This window comes from Schistosoma haematobium, chromosome ZW (genome assembly GCF_000699445.3).
Source record: "Schistosoma haematobium chromosome ZW, whole genome shotgun sequence".
Lineage (NCBI taxonomy): Eukaryota > Metazoa > Platyhelminthes > Trematoda > Strigeidida > Schistosomatidae > Schistosoma > Schistosoma haematobium.
This window is the reverse complement of record NC_067195.1, coordinates 23733241-23751605: the sequence shown is the minus strand read 5'-3', so window position 1 is coordinate 23751605 and position 18365 is coordinate 23733241. Positions and strand designations below refer to the sequence as shown.

At 31.3% G+C, this 18365-nt stretch overlaps 1 protein-coding gene across 2 annotated transcripts in view; it reads left to right on the top strand.

Annotated features, from left to right (window-relative positions):
• The window catches only part of NAV2 (neuron navigator 2), a 65858-nt gene that overhangs the window by 13992 nt on the left and 33501 nt on the right, over positions 1-18365 (top strand). For both annotated transcript variants that reach the window (XM_051210749.1, XM_051210750.1), the window contains exon 2: positions 14357-16909. In XM_051210749.1, coding sequence (XP_051070768.1) covers positions 14640-16909 — 2270 coding nt within the window. In that variant the 5' untranslated portion in view covers positions 14357-14639. The remainder of the gene's footprint in view (positions 1-14356; positions 16910-18365) is intronic.

Genomic DNA, 18365 nt, shown 5'->3' with positions numbered 1-18365 from the left:
AGCTAGTAATGTACAAACACAAATTCACTCAGAATACATAGAGATTTTAGTAAGATTTCTTAACAATGATGTACAGCTTGCAATCAAATATAGTACACTAAGTGAGCTTTATTAGTTATTGATGAACTTTCTAACAAACAAAATTCTATTTTATTTATTAATTAGCTTTCAGTTCGAAGAAAATCAGTTATTTATAGCTTATTTGATTACAAAAACATTAAGTAAATGAATGTATGTATGTAAGTGTGATTTTTAATATACAAAAGCGGTTTGTTCAGCTTGAAGGTTTAACTTTTTAATTGTTAATGAATATTTACTTAAACTAACAAAGAAAACAAATATGTTGGGTCATCGATAAAGAAATAAATCAAATGGACCTATTGACTAATTAATCTATGTATTTTTTATGTCATAGGACACGTTTTATGTTGTTGTGCCATTACAAAATTATAATTAGCACTGTAAACAATTTTGCTGTTAAACATTGTGAAATACTGTTGTACAATTCTAACAGAAATAAAAAATGTTTAGGTTAATCAATTGTGATGATTGTATTGAAACAACAAAAGAGTGATAATGTCAATGTTCTTAGTAAATTTGACATAGTTATTAACCTTTTCAAAAAATTGTCTACTGACCAAACAACTGAAAACCTTTCATATAGGAAATAGAAGAAATGAATTAGCTAGTTAACTTTTGAAAAAGACCGAGACGAGGATTACACTTCTTATTGAGTTCCTAGAGTTATCTGTTTAATTTACATGTCAACAGTTGTTGTTAGCATTACAAACCATTCCAGTCTACATGTAACTTCATTCACATGACAGTCAGGTTTCTTTTGCAGGTTGTTTTAATAATATGTACTTCAGTATTCATAGACGTACAGTACAGTCTGAAGAAATAAAATGACCCGATATGATTTCATTTAAATTTTATACTGTGATAATTAGATCCAAAAGAAAATAATAGATATATACTTCAAGCCTAGGTAATGAACAGTCTGTCAATGTAGTGTGCCTATGATAATGTGTGAACTGGTGCTCCTACAGCGGTCAGAATCAGGATAACTAAAGTTCGAACTGATAAAATACTATCACTTTCCCATTCAGAGGTCCATAATACACGTAGGACTAACATCACATTCTCAAATTCCAGCAAGCAATAAATTAATGAAACGAAACATTTATAATTAAATTAATGTCAGTTATTTGTTTTAACATAAATGGGACATTCACTTTAAACAAACACGTGAATGTTATGTTCAGTTTTTTGAAATCATAGCTATTTCAATAAGGATAACAATGATGAGTTTGATATCCTGAACTTAGCGCAATTAATTTATTATTATATCATCAGGTTCACGTCGAGTTTTCAGTGCCTAGTGATGGATTGATAATAAAGAATAATCTATTGCCTCTCAGCTTAAGGGAATAGTTCATGTGAGTTTTCAATAAGTTGAGTACTGGATGGTAATAAATGATCAGATTTAGCTAACGAAATGCAGTTTCAGCATGTTACGCACATTATCTAATAGCTGAACCCAAGAAGATAAGCAGGCCTCTCAGTGATCATTAACTCCCTGAAAAATGCTTTTAATCAATCTCTTAGTGGTATTTTCCTCCCTCTAAGGAATGAATCCCATGTAAATAAATGTAATAAATCGTTAGCACATAAGGACTATATACATAGCTCGTCAAAAGGTTATTGTAAAATCATATACTAAGTTTCTCGTTTCAGAAATTAAACTAGTTATTGAAAGCACTTCATTTCATAATCTTATCAAATTCTTAACATTGAGATAACATTTCTGTGTTGAATAGTCTGCTGCAGCATTATTTTGCACATTTCTTTATACACCTGATTACTTATGTTCACTGACGACTAGAAGGAACGCAAATTAAATTTAAGTTAAAAAAATAACCACATTTAAATATCATGAACCATTTGAGTGCGATTGCCTCTTCATTTATCGAATACAAGAAAATTATTCTAAGATGATGATGTCTATTCCATACTCTTTCTTCAAATGATATTCTAAATTAAAAAGAAACACTAGTTTAAGGTTATTTTAATATAGTAATTACACTTAAATTAGTTATAGACTACGTTTATTTATTGAAACATTTGTTATACAAACGAAATATTTATTCATTATTCGTTTATTTAAATGTCTTGCATTATTTTCATGAATCTGGCTAGATTTATGATTACGACCCTTGATATATAGTTGAATGTAGTGGTGAGATTGAATGTTTGCACGCTAAATGAACATTTATTTAAAATGAACCGTTATCTCATTCCAATAAGTATTTAAACCATAAGTCAATTAGTTGGTGACTTCACAAAATAGATAAAAATGCGGGTTAATCAAGTGTTATACAACAAGGAGACATTGTTTAAATTATTAAATTAGATAAAGTTTTAGTGAAAATAACCTTTTTTTAAATCTATTTATCAAGTACCGGTAAAACTCATTAACCTAATAATTTCTGTAACCAAGTTAAACAAAGCAGTTGACAAACATTTACATCATACACTTATTTAATATTGTTACTTTTCAAGAGAATAATTAGATAATGAGTGAAATGAAGAGTTGGCTGACTATACTATATTATCATTTTGTGATTTTGAACAATAGGTTAAGGTCAGAAAAATCTTTGTTCTATAGTTTATCAAAGAAATTATTAATGGTGTTAGTTTTGTTATGATACTCAAGAATGTTATTTGAACAATGTGAAAAAATATCCAAAACTTCTAACTTTTCTATGAATAGCTTGAAATCTTATCAATATTAAAGACAGTTTATAAACAATTTTAAGAAGATAAAAAGTAGCAATAACATGTAACTGGAAATTGTCACCTCTTGATGTGAAGATATTTATTTGTATTATTTTATTTTAGTTAGTTACGTACTGATTACAAAAACTCAGAAAGTAGACCTAACATTTCATCCAATTATTATCTTTGTGTTAACAGAAATTCAGTTTGGATTTGCTTGAGAAAACTTTATGGTTGGTAAGCATTTATTTATTATCGTAACTCTCCACGTCCAAGTTCTTAATAAGAGACCATTCTCAATGTTTTGCTGAATAAAGTCAAAAACACTTCAGTTAACATGAAACAACTGTTGATACTAGTGTATTTCTGATTGGGTATGCGAATTCCCACTATTAAAAATCTATCAGGGAGAGATTGATCTAAGTTATTTCGAATCATTAAATAACACCAAAACAGACTTAATTTGAGACATGTGATATTCTGTCCTTCAGTTAGGTCAATGATTTGCTGCTAAAAGTTAGTGTTTTTCCACGTCACTATAAATACGTAATTCTAGTATTTATGTATTAAAGTGGGTGTCACATCTTATAATCAATGTTCATAAAAGTGGATTCAACATTATCACAAGTGTCTTTTTCGACAGCTTCCTCATAGCAAGTAATAGGAATATCAGCCACAGTTGGTTAATAACAATAAGTAGCTCAACGTAGAATTTCTTGATGGATAGAACTGGATCCATTCATTATGGATTGCTGATTAGTCCAAAATGAAAGGGAATTTATAGACAGGCTAATAACTTTAATTACTTACTTACGCCTGCGACCTCCAATAGAGCATTGGCCGCCGACCAGCATTCTTCAACCCACTCTGTCCTGGGTCTTCTTTTCTAGTCCTATCCAATTTTTGTTCATTCTTCTCATGTCTGTCTCCATTTCCGGGCATGATATGTTCTTTGTTCTTTCTCTTCTCCTTCGGCCTCGAGGATTCCAAGTGAGGGCTTGCCTTGTGACGCAGTTGGGTGCCTTCTTCAATGTGGGTGCTATCCACTTCCAGCGCTTCTTCCTGATTTCTTCCTCCGCTGGAATATGGTTTGTTCTCTCCACAGTAGGTTGTCACTGATAATGTCTGGCCAACGGATCGAAAGTATTTTGCGTGGACAACTGTTAATAAACACTTGTGTCTTCTGGATGATGGCTTTCGTAGTTCTCCAAGTTTCCGCCCTATACAGTAGAAATGTCTCAACATCTGTATTGAAAATTCTGATCTTGGTTGACGGTTATTTTGAGTTACAGGTTTTTTCACTTGTAAATATGCTGCTCTTCCTTTACCGATCCGCGCCTTCACGTGTGCATCAGATCCACCGTGCTCATCAATGATGCTGTCCAGTTATGTAAGGGCTTTTACATTCTCCAAAGCTTCTCTGTCAAGTGTGACTGGATTGTTGCATGTTCTGTTGTGTCGGAGAATCTTGCTTCTCCCTTTGTGTATGTTGAGACCTACTGCTGCTGAGGCTACTGCTACACTGGTCGTTTTCTCCTACATTTGTTGTTGCGTGTGCGATAGAGGATCTAGATCATCTGCGAAGTCTAGATCGTCCAGCTGTATTCTAGTTGTCCACTGTGTCCTGTGCTTCCCCCTCAGATGTTGACGTATTCATGATCCAGTCGATCGCCAGGAGAAATAGAAATGGTGAGAGCAAGCAACCTTACCTTACTTTGAATGAGTCTGTGAGCTGTCCTAGAGATCTCCCTAGATTCGTTTCATCTCTAGAAACCAGGAAGCAAATAGTTCTATAATAAATGAGGAACTCTTCAAATCACCAAAAGAATTTCGAAACCTTTTGAAATCAAAGTTATTCATAAACCAAGAGAAGCATATATATATATATATATATATATATATATATATTATTGGTATCAGAAGACCCGGCGCAATGAGGAAATGAATGCAACATCATTCAAAAAATAATTTGAACCAAATGTGACAAACATAACAATAAATAAATTGGACCTGCCTCTATCAGTCTGCACATAAACACAAACTCCTATTAAAGCAACACGCTTGCACTTATATCAACACGCTCCAAGATCCAAAGATACAAAGTCAATCTTGAAGACTCTAAAATTTAAAAAATGCCGAAGAATTGCAGATGGGTCAATCTGCAATCAGTAGACATCCCAATGTATATACTGTTTACCAACCTATACGGAAGAGGTCAACCAATCACGTGGTCAAAGACCAACAGAATAAATTGTTTAACAAGAATACAAAGTCCAGTGAAGCTGATGGGATATCCGGAAACAACCATTTGCTAACAGAGTCATCAGATTAGACTTATTCAAAAATTGAGGATTAACTAAACAGTTCTGATGATGATGTTGTCCAGAACTCTAATGAGAGACTTGAAATTGAACCACTTAATTTAGAGAACAAGAAACGTCCAGAAATGCATGAACTACACAATGTCTCCGTCACTCAGTGATATGACCGATTTTATTTAAAATCAGTGTTTGGAATTCAGTTTCCTTAAATAGTTTACTGAGCTTAATTAAAAACGTTTGTTCACATTGATCATGCTTTGTGAAAGTTTGTGGATGACGTCACATTTCACATTACTATATTTTTCCCATTGTTTGTGAAGATATTGAACCTGGGAGGTAAAATTTGTGTCTTGTATTAGACAAATATCTTGTAAGAACCATAGTTTGTATCAAAGATGTTAACCTGTCATAACTGTCTATGGTAACTGTGTATTAGATCACTAATTCCTATGCTATTTAGCATATTTTAATCAGAAGAATATTGTTTCTAGGACAAACTATTTTGATGAGGCACTTGTATATGAAATTCCATCATCTGTCAGCATAACACAGTCCATTAAATGGATATCTTCCAAATTCTTACATCTGGTATAAAAACCTGAAGGTAATTATTCAGCTAGTATTGAAACGAGTTAGTGTAATACCACAATAATCATGCAGCTGAAATTAATTATAAAAAAACCAAGATACGAAATGAGATATGTAATGAAAGAACAAAAGCTAATGTGGTTATTTTTTTATTTATGGTAAATAACATGTTATGTATAAGTTTTGTTTCAATGGTCTTGGTCTCCTTATAACAAAATCACGTTTTACAAACATTTATCAATCTAGCGTTTCTTCGTATCTTTGTTTTTTTTCACCATAAATGAAACCGAACGATGGCTGACATTGAAATGACATTTTCTTCGATGTTATTCATAAAATACCATCTTTGTATAATATACGGAGTCATGTTAATTTTGGATTAAAACTATTTAGCCTGTAGGTTAGTTAAAAATACCAAGTGATAACAAATATGTAGAGTTTACACAAATGTGAGTTGTAATAACAAATGTATTCAGATATCCTTAAGTAATATAAAGTCAAAATCTCAGTGTTCGCTCATTAGTAGGCAAACTTTTCTCAGTGTACTATTGACATAAATTTTGGTCGCATTGTATTATCCAATGAGATTGTTTATATGTGTATATGAATGGAAAGTATTTAGTGTCAAGATGCTTTTAATTTTTCTAATCTGTAGACAGAAACTCATTATTAAAGTGGCGAAAAACTGATCTTATTAGCAGAAACAAATAAAGCTAATGGGATTAACTTGAACGGTGGTTTTTTAAAATTCCCCTATAGCTATTAAGTATATTTTGTAAAATGTTAGTAAAATGCTTTGAAAATTAAGACTTCCATTGCCTATGAAAAACGGATAACAAAAAACAAATAACATGGCTAACTGGTATATTTTATTTTTTGATGGGATTTAACCGTATGTACGTATGCATAGTGACTAGTTGACAGCAATCAACTTCTAAACCTCAAAATGAAAGGTAACATTATTTGCAACCTGAATAGCTGAGAACAACAAAAACTAGACTTTTCATACACATAGTTCCCTTTATCATTTTGAAAAGAGCAAGAACAAACTAGACTATTCATAAATAACATTCAGATATTATAACCACTTAGCAATTTTCCTAGACATTAATGTTTAAAAATTAATTAGACACCATTCTGTTTATTGTTCCAAAAAATCTAAAAGACGATCTCATTGACTATTTAAGATCCCACTGCTAAATTCTTGGCAAACACGATTAAGGATTCATCAATTTTCAAAATATTCCTTATCACCATAAAGTGTCATCTAATGATAAATTCATACTAATTAGATTAGAAGTCAGACAATGAAAACGAAGCAAAACAATAGCTCGTTTACATCTTTACATCATAGAAAAATTGAGACGAATCGCTAACCTGTAATTCAACTTCGAGTGATCCCCACGTGAATGTTTTTGATAAAAATATTAAAAACTAATAGAAAAACTACTGATAATTAAGACTTACATGCATATAAAATTACTTCACTATCACATAGATTGACTTCATATGTAGTTTGCATTCAATATCGACACATTTATTTATTAGAAGGATGGATAGAATATTTTAATTTATCCATCATTTAACAGACCTGTTTAATAAATATTTAGATTTTATCTGTTGAATTAAATAAGTATAAATCCTCCCTTTAAAAAACGTTTTTACTTAACTGATTCATTTAAAGTGTTTATCTTATCATTGTTCATAGATACATAAATGCTCACTTCAATTTATCAAAACTCGTATGAACTTCAAAATGTAACCTACTGAGTGAATTTATTTAGACATCGCATATATCTTGTTCGTCGATATATAGATCCTTACTCCTAAAGAGTTCCTAACTAGAGATATAACCAATTTTTGCTTTATCCTTTTAAAGGGTTCTTAAACCGAGGTCACGTCTTACTGACAAATAGTTGACCGATTCAATAATTTTTAAAAACGCCTCACCGCCAAAAGAGCTTTCACATCTTTTAGGTAGATATGCCTCAGTGAGTGTGTGGTCATAAACTAGCTACCTACTACCTGCTAAGTTTTATTTTAGCTAACATCGTATAAATAAATTAGACAGATCACTTGTTTTGTAGAGTATGTTTTGAATCTTATTTATTAATTACATAAAAACTAATAGAAAAATGACATAACAGTTAATAGGATAATTTGAATTAATTTTACTCCAGAACATTTTAAAAACTCACTGGTGACGTCAAAACCAATCTAATATAAAGTTACAACAAAATTGTATTATTCAAAACAGTAAAACAACATAGAATAGCGTGAGAGAGACACGTTTGGCGTCGCATAATTAAAAATGCAGAAATGAAATGAAAACTATCAGATATTCTAGCAGTTGGAAAGGCAGTTAAAATAAAGATTTTTCTTAATACTTGATGAATGTTAAACATCTGACAATTGTCATTTACAAAAGACCAAGGAAACTTGTAGGCTCAAATAGACAAGAAAAGAAGTGAAATGAAAAATAGAAAAGAAGTATGAAAAGAATAGACTAAGTAAAGATTTATGGTATTACTTTGTAGAGAAATATCAGATGTTTTCGACATTATACATATGATTTGTTTGTTCAGTAGCCAATATATCATCCAAGTATATTCGATTATATTTCATGACAAGTGGTCTAGAGATTAAGTGTTGGCGCGCGTAACCAAGGGTCTCGGATTCGTGTCTCGCGTACGAAATCGTGAACGTGCACTGATGATGAGTCCCATGCTGAGGCGAAACGGCTTTCAACTGCTCCTAGGTTTTCAATGGTGGTCTAGCTTACATTGACTCGTGATTTCGATTGCGAAAATTTATTAAGCATTCTGAATTAAGTCTACAATAATGATATCATTTCAGTCGTAACATTTCCTGATCTGTTGTCCTATTATTGAATCCCAGATTCATACAGATTTGTAATTCCGAAGCTATTTTAAAGATTCGACTAAAGTATATAAAGAGATAAATATGGTCGTCAGTTGCACTGAAACAAACATTTAGCGAATAGTACATTTGCCAAACGAATATCGATTGTATTGATCAACAGCGTTTTTGCATTTGCATATAGAGGGCAAACTTTTTTCAAGTTTCTCCATTAACTTTACTATTTTGGCAATGAAAGTTACTCTACATCCATAACGTATAACCCATCATATTCTCCATGATATTTCCAAATAATTGTCAATATATTTATTATGGGTAAGTACTGCTTATACTCATTTAGTCGTACCATATTAAAACTTCGAAAGTACCCCAAATGTTACAAGTTATTCATAACCATCACGGTGTTTATTACAACGATTCTATAAAGATTTTGAATATTAAGCGTAACTTAAATTATGGATATAAATAAGCCGCAGAATAACAAAAACACAAATAGCACTGGACAGGTATTTCATTCTACTCCGGGATTTCTTAGTAGCAGTCACACACGACAATACTGAATCCTGGGTCAGGACTTCCAGATTAGAAAACTTTTGGCCATAGAGTAAATATTTCATGATCTAAATACTCAATTCTGTGCTACGGTGCTATTTCCATCCAAAATAATCCGTAAGGTCCTACCTTATTTTCCACTTGGTTGCTACACAAGTCAAGGCTTACCAATACAGTTTTATGAAACACATTTTGAAACTTATTACTACTGAGCGCTCAATAGCAATTAATTTAAAGGTAATCTTCGTGGCAAGCTAACAGTAGATCCTAGTTTAATATGATTGTCCAAGTGGTCTGAACATGTAGATAATAATTTACAAATTAAAGTTCTTATCACTGTGCTTTTCGAATTTCTTTAGGTTCACTAAAATAAATATAACACATTTTTTATTAATAGAAAGATAATGTGTTCACTTACCAGGTGGGTTAAACAATTAAAATGAAGCATTTTATAATTTTCATTCTGTCAATTGGTCATTCTTTGAAAGTTTCTTTTCAGCTTTATGACACCAATCAGACCATACTGCTGTTCTATTCACAATGAAAGTATCATAGAACAAACTGTTTTCATTCATACAATCATAATTTCTTCAATAATTACAGTTATTTTCGTAGTGGATATGTTTTAATCCATTACTTCTAAGTTTCATTACTAATCATGACAAAACGCAGTAAAAACTAACGTTTCGAATATTACAAGTAATCAGTTTGAGTTAAGTAAACTGACTGATTCATAATAAGAAATAGGCATATATCGTAAAATTAAAATTTTGTTTGTTTGAAGTCGTTTATAACCACACACCACTTCAAAACTGTGGTGAGATCCTTGATGTTTATTATATTCATGCGTAGGAATTTTCCAGTAGATATTTTTGTACTTATATCGCCTACGCTTAGTAACTGGAGTAATACACCACCAACTTATATGATACAGTGACTTTGTTTTTTAACGGTTATTCATTTCTTATTAAAGATTGAAATGTCCTATTCGTATCACTTACATATCATGAAACTGTGTTGAAAATCAAGTTAAATTTGAATACAGGAAATGTAGACTTTTGAAAATGAATACCGTTAATACTGTATCAATAATTGTTTAGGAAATCAGTTGACATGATAAGGAGCTAATTACTCAACTAATTATATTTATCTTCTCACAACACTGAGACTGTCTGTTTTTGAATAACTTGACAATAATGTTAAACAATATTGAAAGTACTCTCTGGTTATCACTTATGACCGTTAGGATAATATACTATGGTAAGTGGTGATATAAATGTTTACAATTACCGTTCTAAAAATAATATATTATCAGTGCTATTTTAATAGGTTGTTAAGCCCTAAATAATCATCTGGCGACCGGAAAGTGGAAATTTACGTACATGCTATAAGGCTTTCTGAATAGATATTAAAAATATGGTCAAAAGGTGAAGCATTTACAGAATACAAACATAACCGAGTAGTTTCATACACATAGTTCCCTTTATCATTTTGAAAAGAGCAAGAACAAAGATTCTAGCAGAATAGCATGAATTCATTTTATTTCGTAGGTTCTCGTCAGCTGCTTACAACCTGTGATATTTAAAAATCATAATTGCATAATGGATTTAAATTGCTTACAGAATATTGTAAATATATACCTAATGTGAAAGAATATTCTACAACATTAATTGTGACAACAGTTCAAAAATGGGTTAGAAACAATTGATTACATAATGAATAAACATTGATAGGAATATAGTGATTAGAGTTCAGTTGAAAGATTATTAATTTGAAAGATAGTTGAAAAAATAAATTAGAACCAATGATGTAATAAATACAACAGAAAAAAGAGGAAAAAAAAGAAAAAAAATTTTAAGGTTCAGTGAAGGAATATTTGTCACCAGGGTAAGGAAAGATTAACCACCGTCTCCTTTTGAATACATAGGTCAGGTTTTTGTCGCCTGATGGCAATGGCTTCAGCAAACTTCAGAAGACTGGAGTTTGGCTGCTTACTAATCACCCTAAAGGATTGTTCCAAAAAGTCTTAGAACAAGGGAAAGAAAGACTCTGAACAGTGCGATCACCAAACATCTCCTTGATACAGGACATCAGGTAGATACCTTACAATCCTTTAGGGTGATTAGTAAGCAGCCAAACTCCAGTCTTCTGAAGTTTGCTGAAGCCATTGCCATCAGGCGTCAAAACCTGACCTATGTATTCAAAAGGAGACGGTGGTTAATCTTTCCTTGCCCTGGTGACAAATATTCCTTCACTACACCATAAAATTTCATTTTATTTTATTTATTTGTTTTTTTTCTCTTTTGCATTTATTACATCATTGACTCTATTTTATTTTTTCAACCGTCTTTCAAATTAATAATCTTTCAACTGAACTCTAATCACTATATTCCTATCAATGTTTATTCATTATGTAATCAATTGTTTCTAACCCATTTTTGAACTGTTGTCACAATTAATGTTGTAGAATATTCTTTCACATTAGGTATATATTTACAATATTCTGTAAGCAATTTAAATCCATTATGCAATTATGATTTTTAAATATCACAGGTTGTAAGCAGCTGACGAGAACCTACGAAATAAAATGAATTCATGCTATTCTGCTAGAATCTTTGTTCTTGCTCTTTTCAAAATAACCGAGTAGTTCGTTTTTTGTTGTACACTAATTTTGTTCGTATTGATAAATTTTATTTATCAATTCCAACAGACTCACTTAAATGTTCTCAGATAAATAAATCTCCTAGTTAACTCATCCAGTTTTCCTTAGTATCAAAATGTTAATTTGCAGATTTACTTTGAGTAATGTGCAAAAAAAATACTAGGGTAGTCTAGTAAAGTCCCCTCAATTAATATATTTGTAATGATTACCAAAAGGTATATCCTAAAATGTTAATATATAATTATTTATATGTAATACAATGTAAACAAAGAGCTTTTAAATTCATGTTGAGTAGTTGAAAAAGTTACTATACTTCTTGTCGCAATAGAATACCTTAGATTTAATCCAAATAAACGATCATCCCAGAGAAGCTCCACCAACAGAATATATTTTCAAATCAGCGACTTATAGTAAAAAAATTCAACATTAAAATCATCATATAACATTATTATATTTACACATGTAAACACATCAGTAAATGAAAAGTGAACAAAAATTATTTCGTGTTGAAAACAAAGTGGTTTCATTGATGTTTGCATTTCTACGTCAACGAACAGACTAAATTGTTACGGAACAAGAGAGGAAAAACGAAAAAAATTATGAATTAGATATTTCAATAATAAATTTATATTTTGTGACTATTTTCGACAAAAGGAAAAATATTTATTAGAATGTCAGTAAGCGATAACTAGTGAAGGAAGTACAAGATATTTTGTCTACAAAATTTTATATTCAGTCTTTTATTAGTTTGTTGATACAATGTATCAAGATGGGAGAATATTAACTTTTCAGTAAGCATGGTGAAAAATAATTACATCCATGAACAAGGAATCACATTTTTCTTCAGATATTTCAAAAAAATCACAAAAATTTTTAAAATGAACGTAATAGAGTTTACCTCTTTACATTAAAATGAAACATCAAACGTTTAGGAAAACTAGGAACCATTGTAGTGTGAAATATCAGTCATTTCTTAAATATGTATATGTCCTTTTAAATGAGCTTGAGTTGATTGGGTTTTAGATATGGATTTATTAGTTGTATCTTAAGAAGACAAATGAGATAATGACGAAAACAGTAAAATATTTTAGTTAAAAGAGTAACAAGATGTAGAAGAAATGTGACTGTATTCTTTCATTGATGGGATTTTATTAAAGTAATTTTCAACGGAGCTTGTCATTCTGCGCTCAAATAATTGTAAATGTGTTTTGACATTAAATCTTATTCTATATGTGTTGAATTGAAGCAGTGAGCATTAAGACCAAAGTCTTAATTGATATGAAGTAAGCTTTTAGAATATTATTGTTCACTTAATTCATGGTACTAACTATGCATCAGTTACTTAAGTTCATTTTTATCCACTTTCCATGCATTATGTTCAACAGCAAAAATTTATACAGATGTTCTGTATAAGGAGTCTCCAATTTTGTTTGGTTTTCTATGTTTACGATTTGCTTAGCTAAAACCCAGGTATGAACCAATATGAAGATTGCTACGCGACCCTCAACTTTAATAATAAGTCAGCAGATTTGCCCCATGAACTCCTTTGATCATAAACGAGAAAAGTTAATGTTTGAAGATATAGTGCATCATACGTGAAACTTTTAAATAAACTACTATTCGTGTCAGTTAATACATTAGTTTTAAACATAATCTTTTCAGAGTACTCCATTTCATACTTCATAAATAATTTTTCATCACAAACTAACATTATCTATAACTATAGAATCACAGGGAGCACTCCACAACTCACGATAATGATAATCTGAACAGTCTACTTCTAAACATCCTTGTTTGAACCAATTAATTATCATATCTTTATCAAATTTCAAAAACAATTTTCATTTTTATATTAGCCTAAAACCAGTGAGAAACACAGATAGCATGTTGACTATCTTGCCCAGTGATATATCACATCGGATGACAACACTTTGACAGTAATTCATAATGTGTGCATTTGTACGTAAGGAGATTGAATTTCGATGAACGTTACTATCTCGAAATACCAGATTTGAATGTTTATTTACCTCTACATATTTTTTTAAAGTCACATACTGTTAATTGACGCTGGAACTTGATAGAACATACAGAAAATAGGGCCGGGCCATACTACGAGAAAATAATATAGTCAATAAGATGTACATTATTGGTTTCTGTTTCTGAACCATAACTCCTTTAAATGACGTTCTGAATACAATGCAACGTAGTAGTTCTTAGGTGATTTATTAAACAGATCTAAAACCTAATGTATTATCGGTTTCACTGAATTCTGTAGTTGACTATAATCAATGTCGTTCGAGACAAAATATTTTGACAAATTTACGTATGTGCTCTTCAAAAATGTGACTAACGTAATTTTATTAAAATTAATTACAAATAATTATTACTTTAAATATTGTAAGACAAAGTTCATTATCGAATAATTATCAGATAACGAACCGTCAGTTCCTTCCAGATTCCATTCAGCTGAATGTTTGTCAACGCGAGCTCAGAATGTGCCAAAAATTTACACTGATTTTTGCTTTAGCTTTCAACCAATTGATTATATTTTATAAACATATTTTTTATGTTTCAGTAAAATATCCTGAGTCCCACTGTGAAAATCAAACTGGTGTGAACTTTACTGAGCAACGTCATTCTCATCAGTTAACTCATTGAAATATTTTTTATTTACAAGTAGTTTGCATAATTAAAAATAATGGAATTTATGCAGCCGTCAGTTTAACTCAAATATATATCGTCGAGCAAAGCTCATTAAGTTGCAGATCATCGAATGCACCTCATCTTGATCTTAGTTATCCAATAAGCCAAATACTATAGTTTTAAACCATCTAAATTCTTTATATTCAAATTGCAATATGCTATGTGGAATAAGTAACTCAGTCAGTTCGCATGAAATCGCAAACACAAGTACTTTGACCGTAAAAAATCATAACCATAACAGGATCCATTCAGAATTTCCCAATAATCACTTCAATAAAATTCACATGCTCAAAACAGAAACTGGTAAACGCCCACCAGCAGGTTATTCCTGGGTCCCAAATGAAAAATTCGGTATTCGACCTCAATCACTTGGGCTATACCAGTCAAATCCCATGTTACATGATCAAAGAAGCCTAGGTCCAAATACTAACCCATCAGACTCTTCACATCGACCAACAATTCTAAGCTCAAATATAGGTAGAAAAGAGGATTTTAACAGTAAGTCTTATTCCAAGAAAAGACGTGGAACCTTTGATAACAATAATAAAAATGTTACTGTTCCAACAAGTTTGGTATCTCCGAATATTACTTATAATAGTAATAATACTTCTAAAAACGAGAAATTCAAAACTAATCTTCCATATTTTCACTCATCTCACCCAAAGAAAAGTACGTCAAGAACTTCGAGTAGGGAAAATATCAGAGAACGTAGCCCTGTGAAATTTTTTTCTGCTAAGGAAACACATTTTCTGAATTATAATGCAACGGGAAACGCACGTGAATCATATAAATATGCAGCGGTAGTGAACAAATATAAGGAAAAGATTCAGTCAATATCAGATGAAACAACTAAAGTATCTCAGGCACGATCTGCTTCAACACCATCAAGAAAATTACCACAAGACGAAGAGAAAAACGCTAAGAATGCTGAATTCCAAAAGCTTCATGAACCACAACTAAACAGTTCACAGATAAAATCACATGAAGCTAATAAATTGATAAAAGATGATAATAATACACAATCTTCATCCAAGAAAAATGAGTTACAAAATGTAATTTCTCCAAGTATTATTTCACAGAGAACCGACCATTTAGATATCACCTCCTTTCTTGCTACATCAGGTAACAATACACCTATATGGTCAACTAATCCACTCCCAATAAATGCTTTAACGAATAGTAGTGTTGCGAGATTGTGTGACTTGACAGATCCTGCAGACGCATTCAACTCTAATAAACAAAGTTTAACTCATGACAATTATATTAACAATGATTTAGATGAATTCACTCAGTTACAAAGTGTTTATTCTCAAATCACGCATAAACAGAAAACTAAACAAAAATATAGTTTACCTAATTCCAACTCTGCAGCATCTAGTTTATCTGCTGGAGATGATAGGACATTTTGCGATAGTGGAATATCTTCCTCATCTTATTCTAAAGATAGCGCTTGTACATCACCTTCTGATCCAAATGCCTATAATCCTATGCCATCCTTAGGGATTAATGAATGGGTATCTACCTGTAAAATACCATGTGATAAAGAACCAATATTTGATTCAAACTGTCACCAAAAACCAAATCAAGGAATATCATTATCGAAATCTTCACGTATTCCAAGCATTTCAAAATTAACGGATAGGCCTAAAATAAATACTTCCTCAGAGATGGTTGATTCACAACCAGCTTTCAGTACAATCCAACGAACCCAGAGACCTAAAACAGTTGGAAAGTTGATATGTCAATCAAGCAAGGAAGTTGCTTCAGTTATTTCGCAAAACGATGACTTTGATTCACAGAGTCCTTCACTTAAATTTAATCATGATGTAAATTCATTAAATAAAATTTCTCAATCAACAAAACATTTGTGTGATAATGCTTCTAGACTTTATTCTACGCCAAGTTCTTCAAATGCAATGATTTCAAAACGTCCGAATAAAATCTTCATTAATTCAACTAGTGATGAGGTTAGTAAAAGTGAGACGATGAATGTCAAAATACATAATGATACTGATACTACTACTACTACTGCTACAAATAAAACAAACACTACTACTTTTAATAATGCCAACAACTATAATCATAACTGTAATATTAATAAAGATTTGCGTCCAGATAATTTGATTAAATTAGAACCACCTAGATCAAATGAAACAATCGATGATATTCAATGTAATCAACTAAATCAGATGTATATTTCTAACAAAATGAATAAACAGCACAATCACAGTCATCAGCAGTTGAAACTTTCAAATGACCAACAACACAAGATATGCCACAACCAATCATCAGTTATTATCTCAGATTGCGATAAAAGTAAAGTTAAAAGAGATAACGGGAAATCAACAATTCTTTATGACGAACCATCTTTGAAGATAACATGTAATGAACTCGAACAACTTACTGATACACGTGAAATGAATAGGTAAGTTGAATGAAATGTTTCTGTTTTCTCACAGATCCATGAATACCCAAATAGGAAAACAGTGTTTCTTAAAAATCTAAGATAGGACAGATCAAGCAAATAGTGAAAATGCACTGTGAATAATACTGATTATACTATGGTTTAAAACTTAGACTACTTTGGATTTAATCTGGGTTACACAGACGTCACAATGTCACGTCGCTGCGTAACTTCTTAAGTCAACTTTGTCGCAGTTTCGTGACCATGCTTCAGGTGGTTGTCTACCTGATCCTAGAACTTTTCTTAGGATTTCGTTCCCAATATTCATCAAACTTTATTGTAATGTCGAAAAGTGAAATTTTAATACACTATGATTCGTCTCTACAAAATATTTAAATTAGACAAACATGAGGATGTATGATCTTAAGCGTTTAAAAACTATAACGCATATAAGTGAACAAAATTTTCAATTCAATGGTCATTAGGCTTTAACATGAATATTAGTGTGAAAATATTAAACCAATGAAGACAATTTATGAGTCAATAATCACAATGAAATAAATTACATAACTACACATAATAAGTGAAAAGTACAAGTTGATAGTAAGAAGACAGGTGTACTAGTAGTGATATGAAGTCAACAGCCCAATATAGGAAGTAGGTGAAATTTGGATCAACAGACTTAAAACAATCACAAAACTATATTCAAATTACGTAATAAGAATTGTGTAAATAATCAAATATTGAAGAAGATGAACTGAAAGAGGCGAAAAATAGCAAACAATTATGGGATATAAAAAAACTAATAAGATTGTTTATTCAGGACACATAAACCAGGGTTATAGGTCCGATTCCTATAGCTTTTGATATAGGAAATAAACGTATACGTAGATCACTAGAAATGATTCGATTTTATCCATCGTATGTACTACCAACTAGATGTGGCAAAACAGAGCTACATATTATCCTTGTCTGGTCCTTTCGAGACCAAGCTGGAAGATGTTCACTGATTAGTTGGTTAAGCTGCCTAGTGGTATACCCCACATAGCTATTTATGCAGGAGCAGCTGAATTTGTAGATGGATGTCGAAGAGGCAAACTCAGGTAAATTATCCTTTGTTTAAGTAGATAACACTGGTCTATTAGAAAGTGTCAAGGCATAAATTATCCTATCCGTTGCACTTGCTAATGTATCATGCGGGATATCACTAGTCACATCCCTGTTGAACTGTAGTTTTAAGGATAGAAGTTTAAAAAAATTCAAAAAAGTATTCATGTATACTAGAGAAAATCCTGAAGACGATCTGATCAAAAACAGTAATATATGAACGAATAATATTATTTTCAATAACCTTTCATTTTATAGTTAGAATTATGTAGCCTGCTAATTTTCTGTATGTAATAAAAGACACCCTATTTTCACATTTCTACATAACTTGAACATTTTACTTTATTGTACATGGTATTTGCATAAAGTA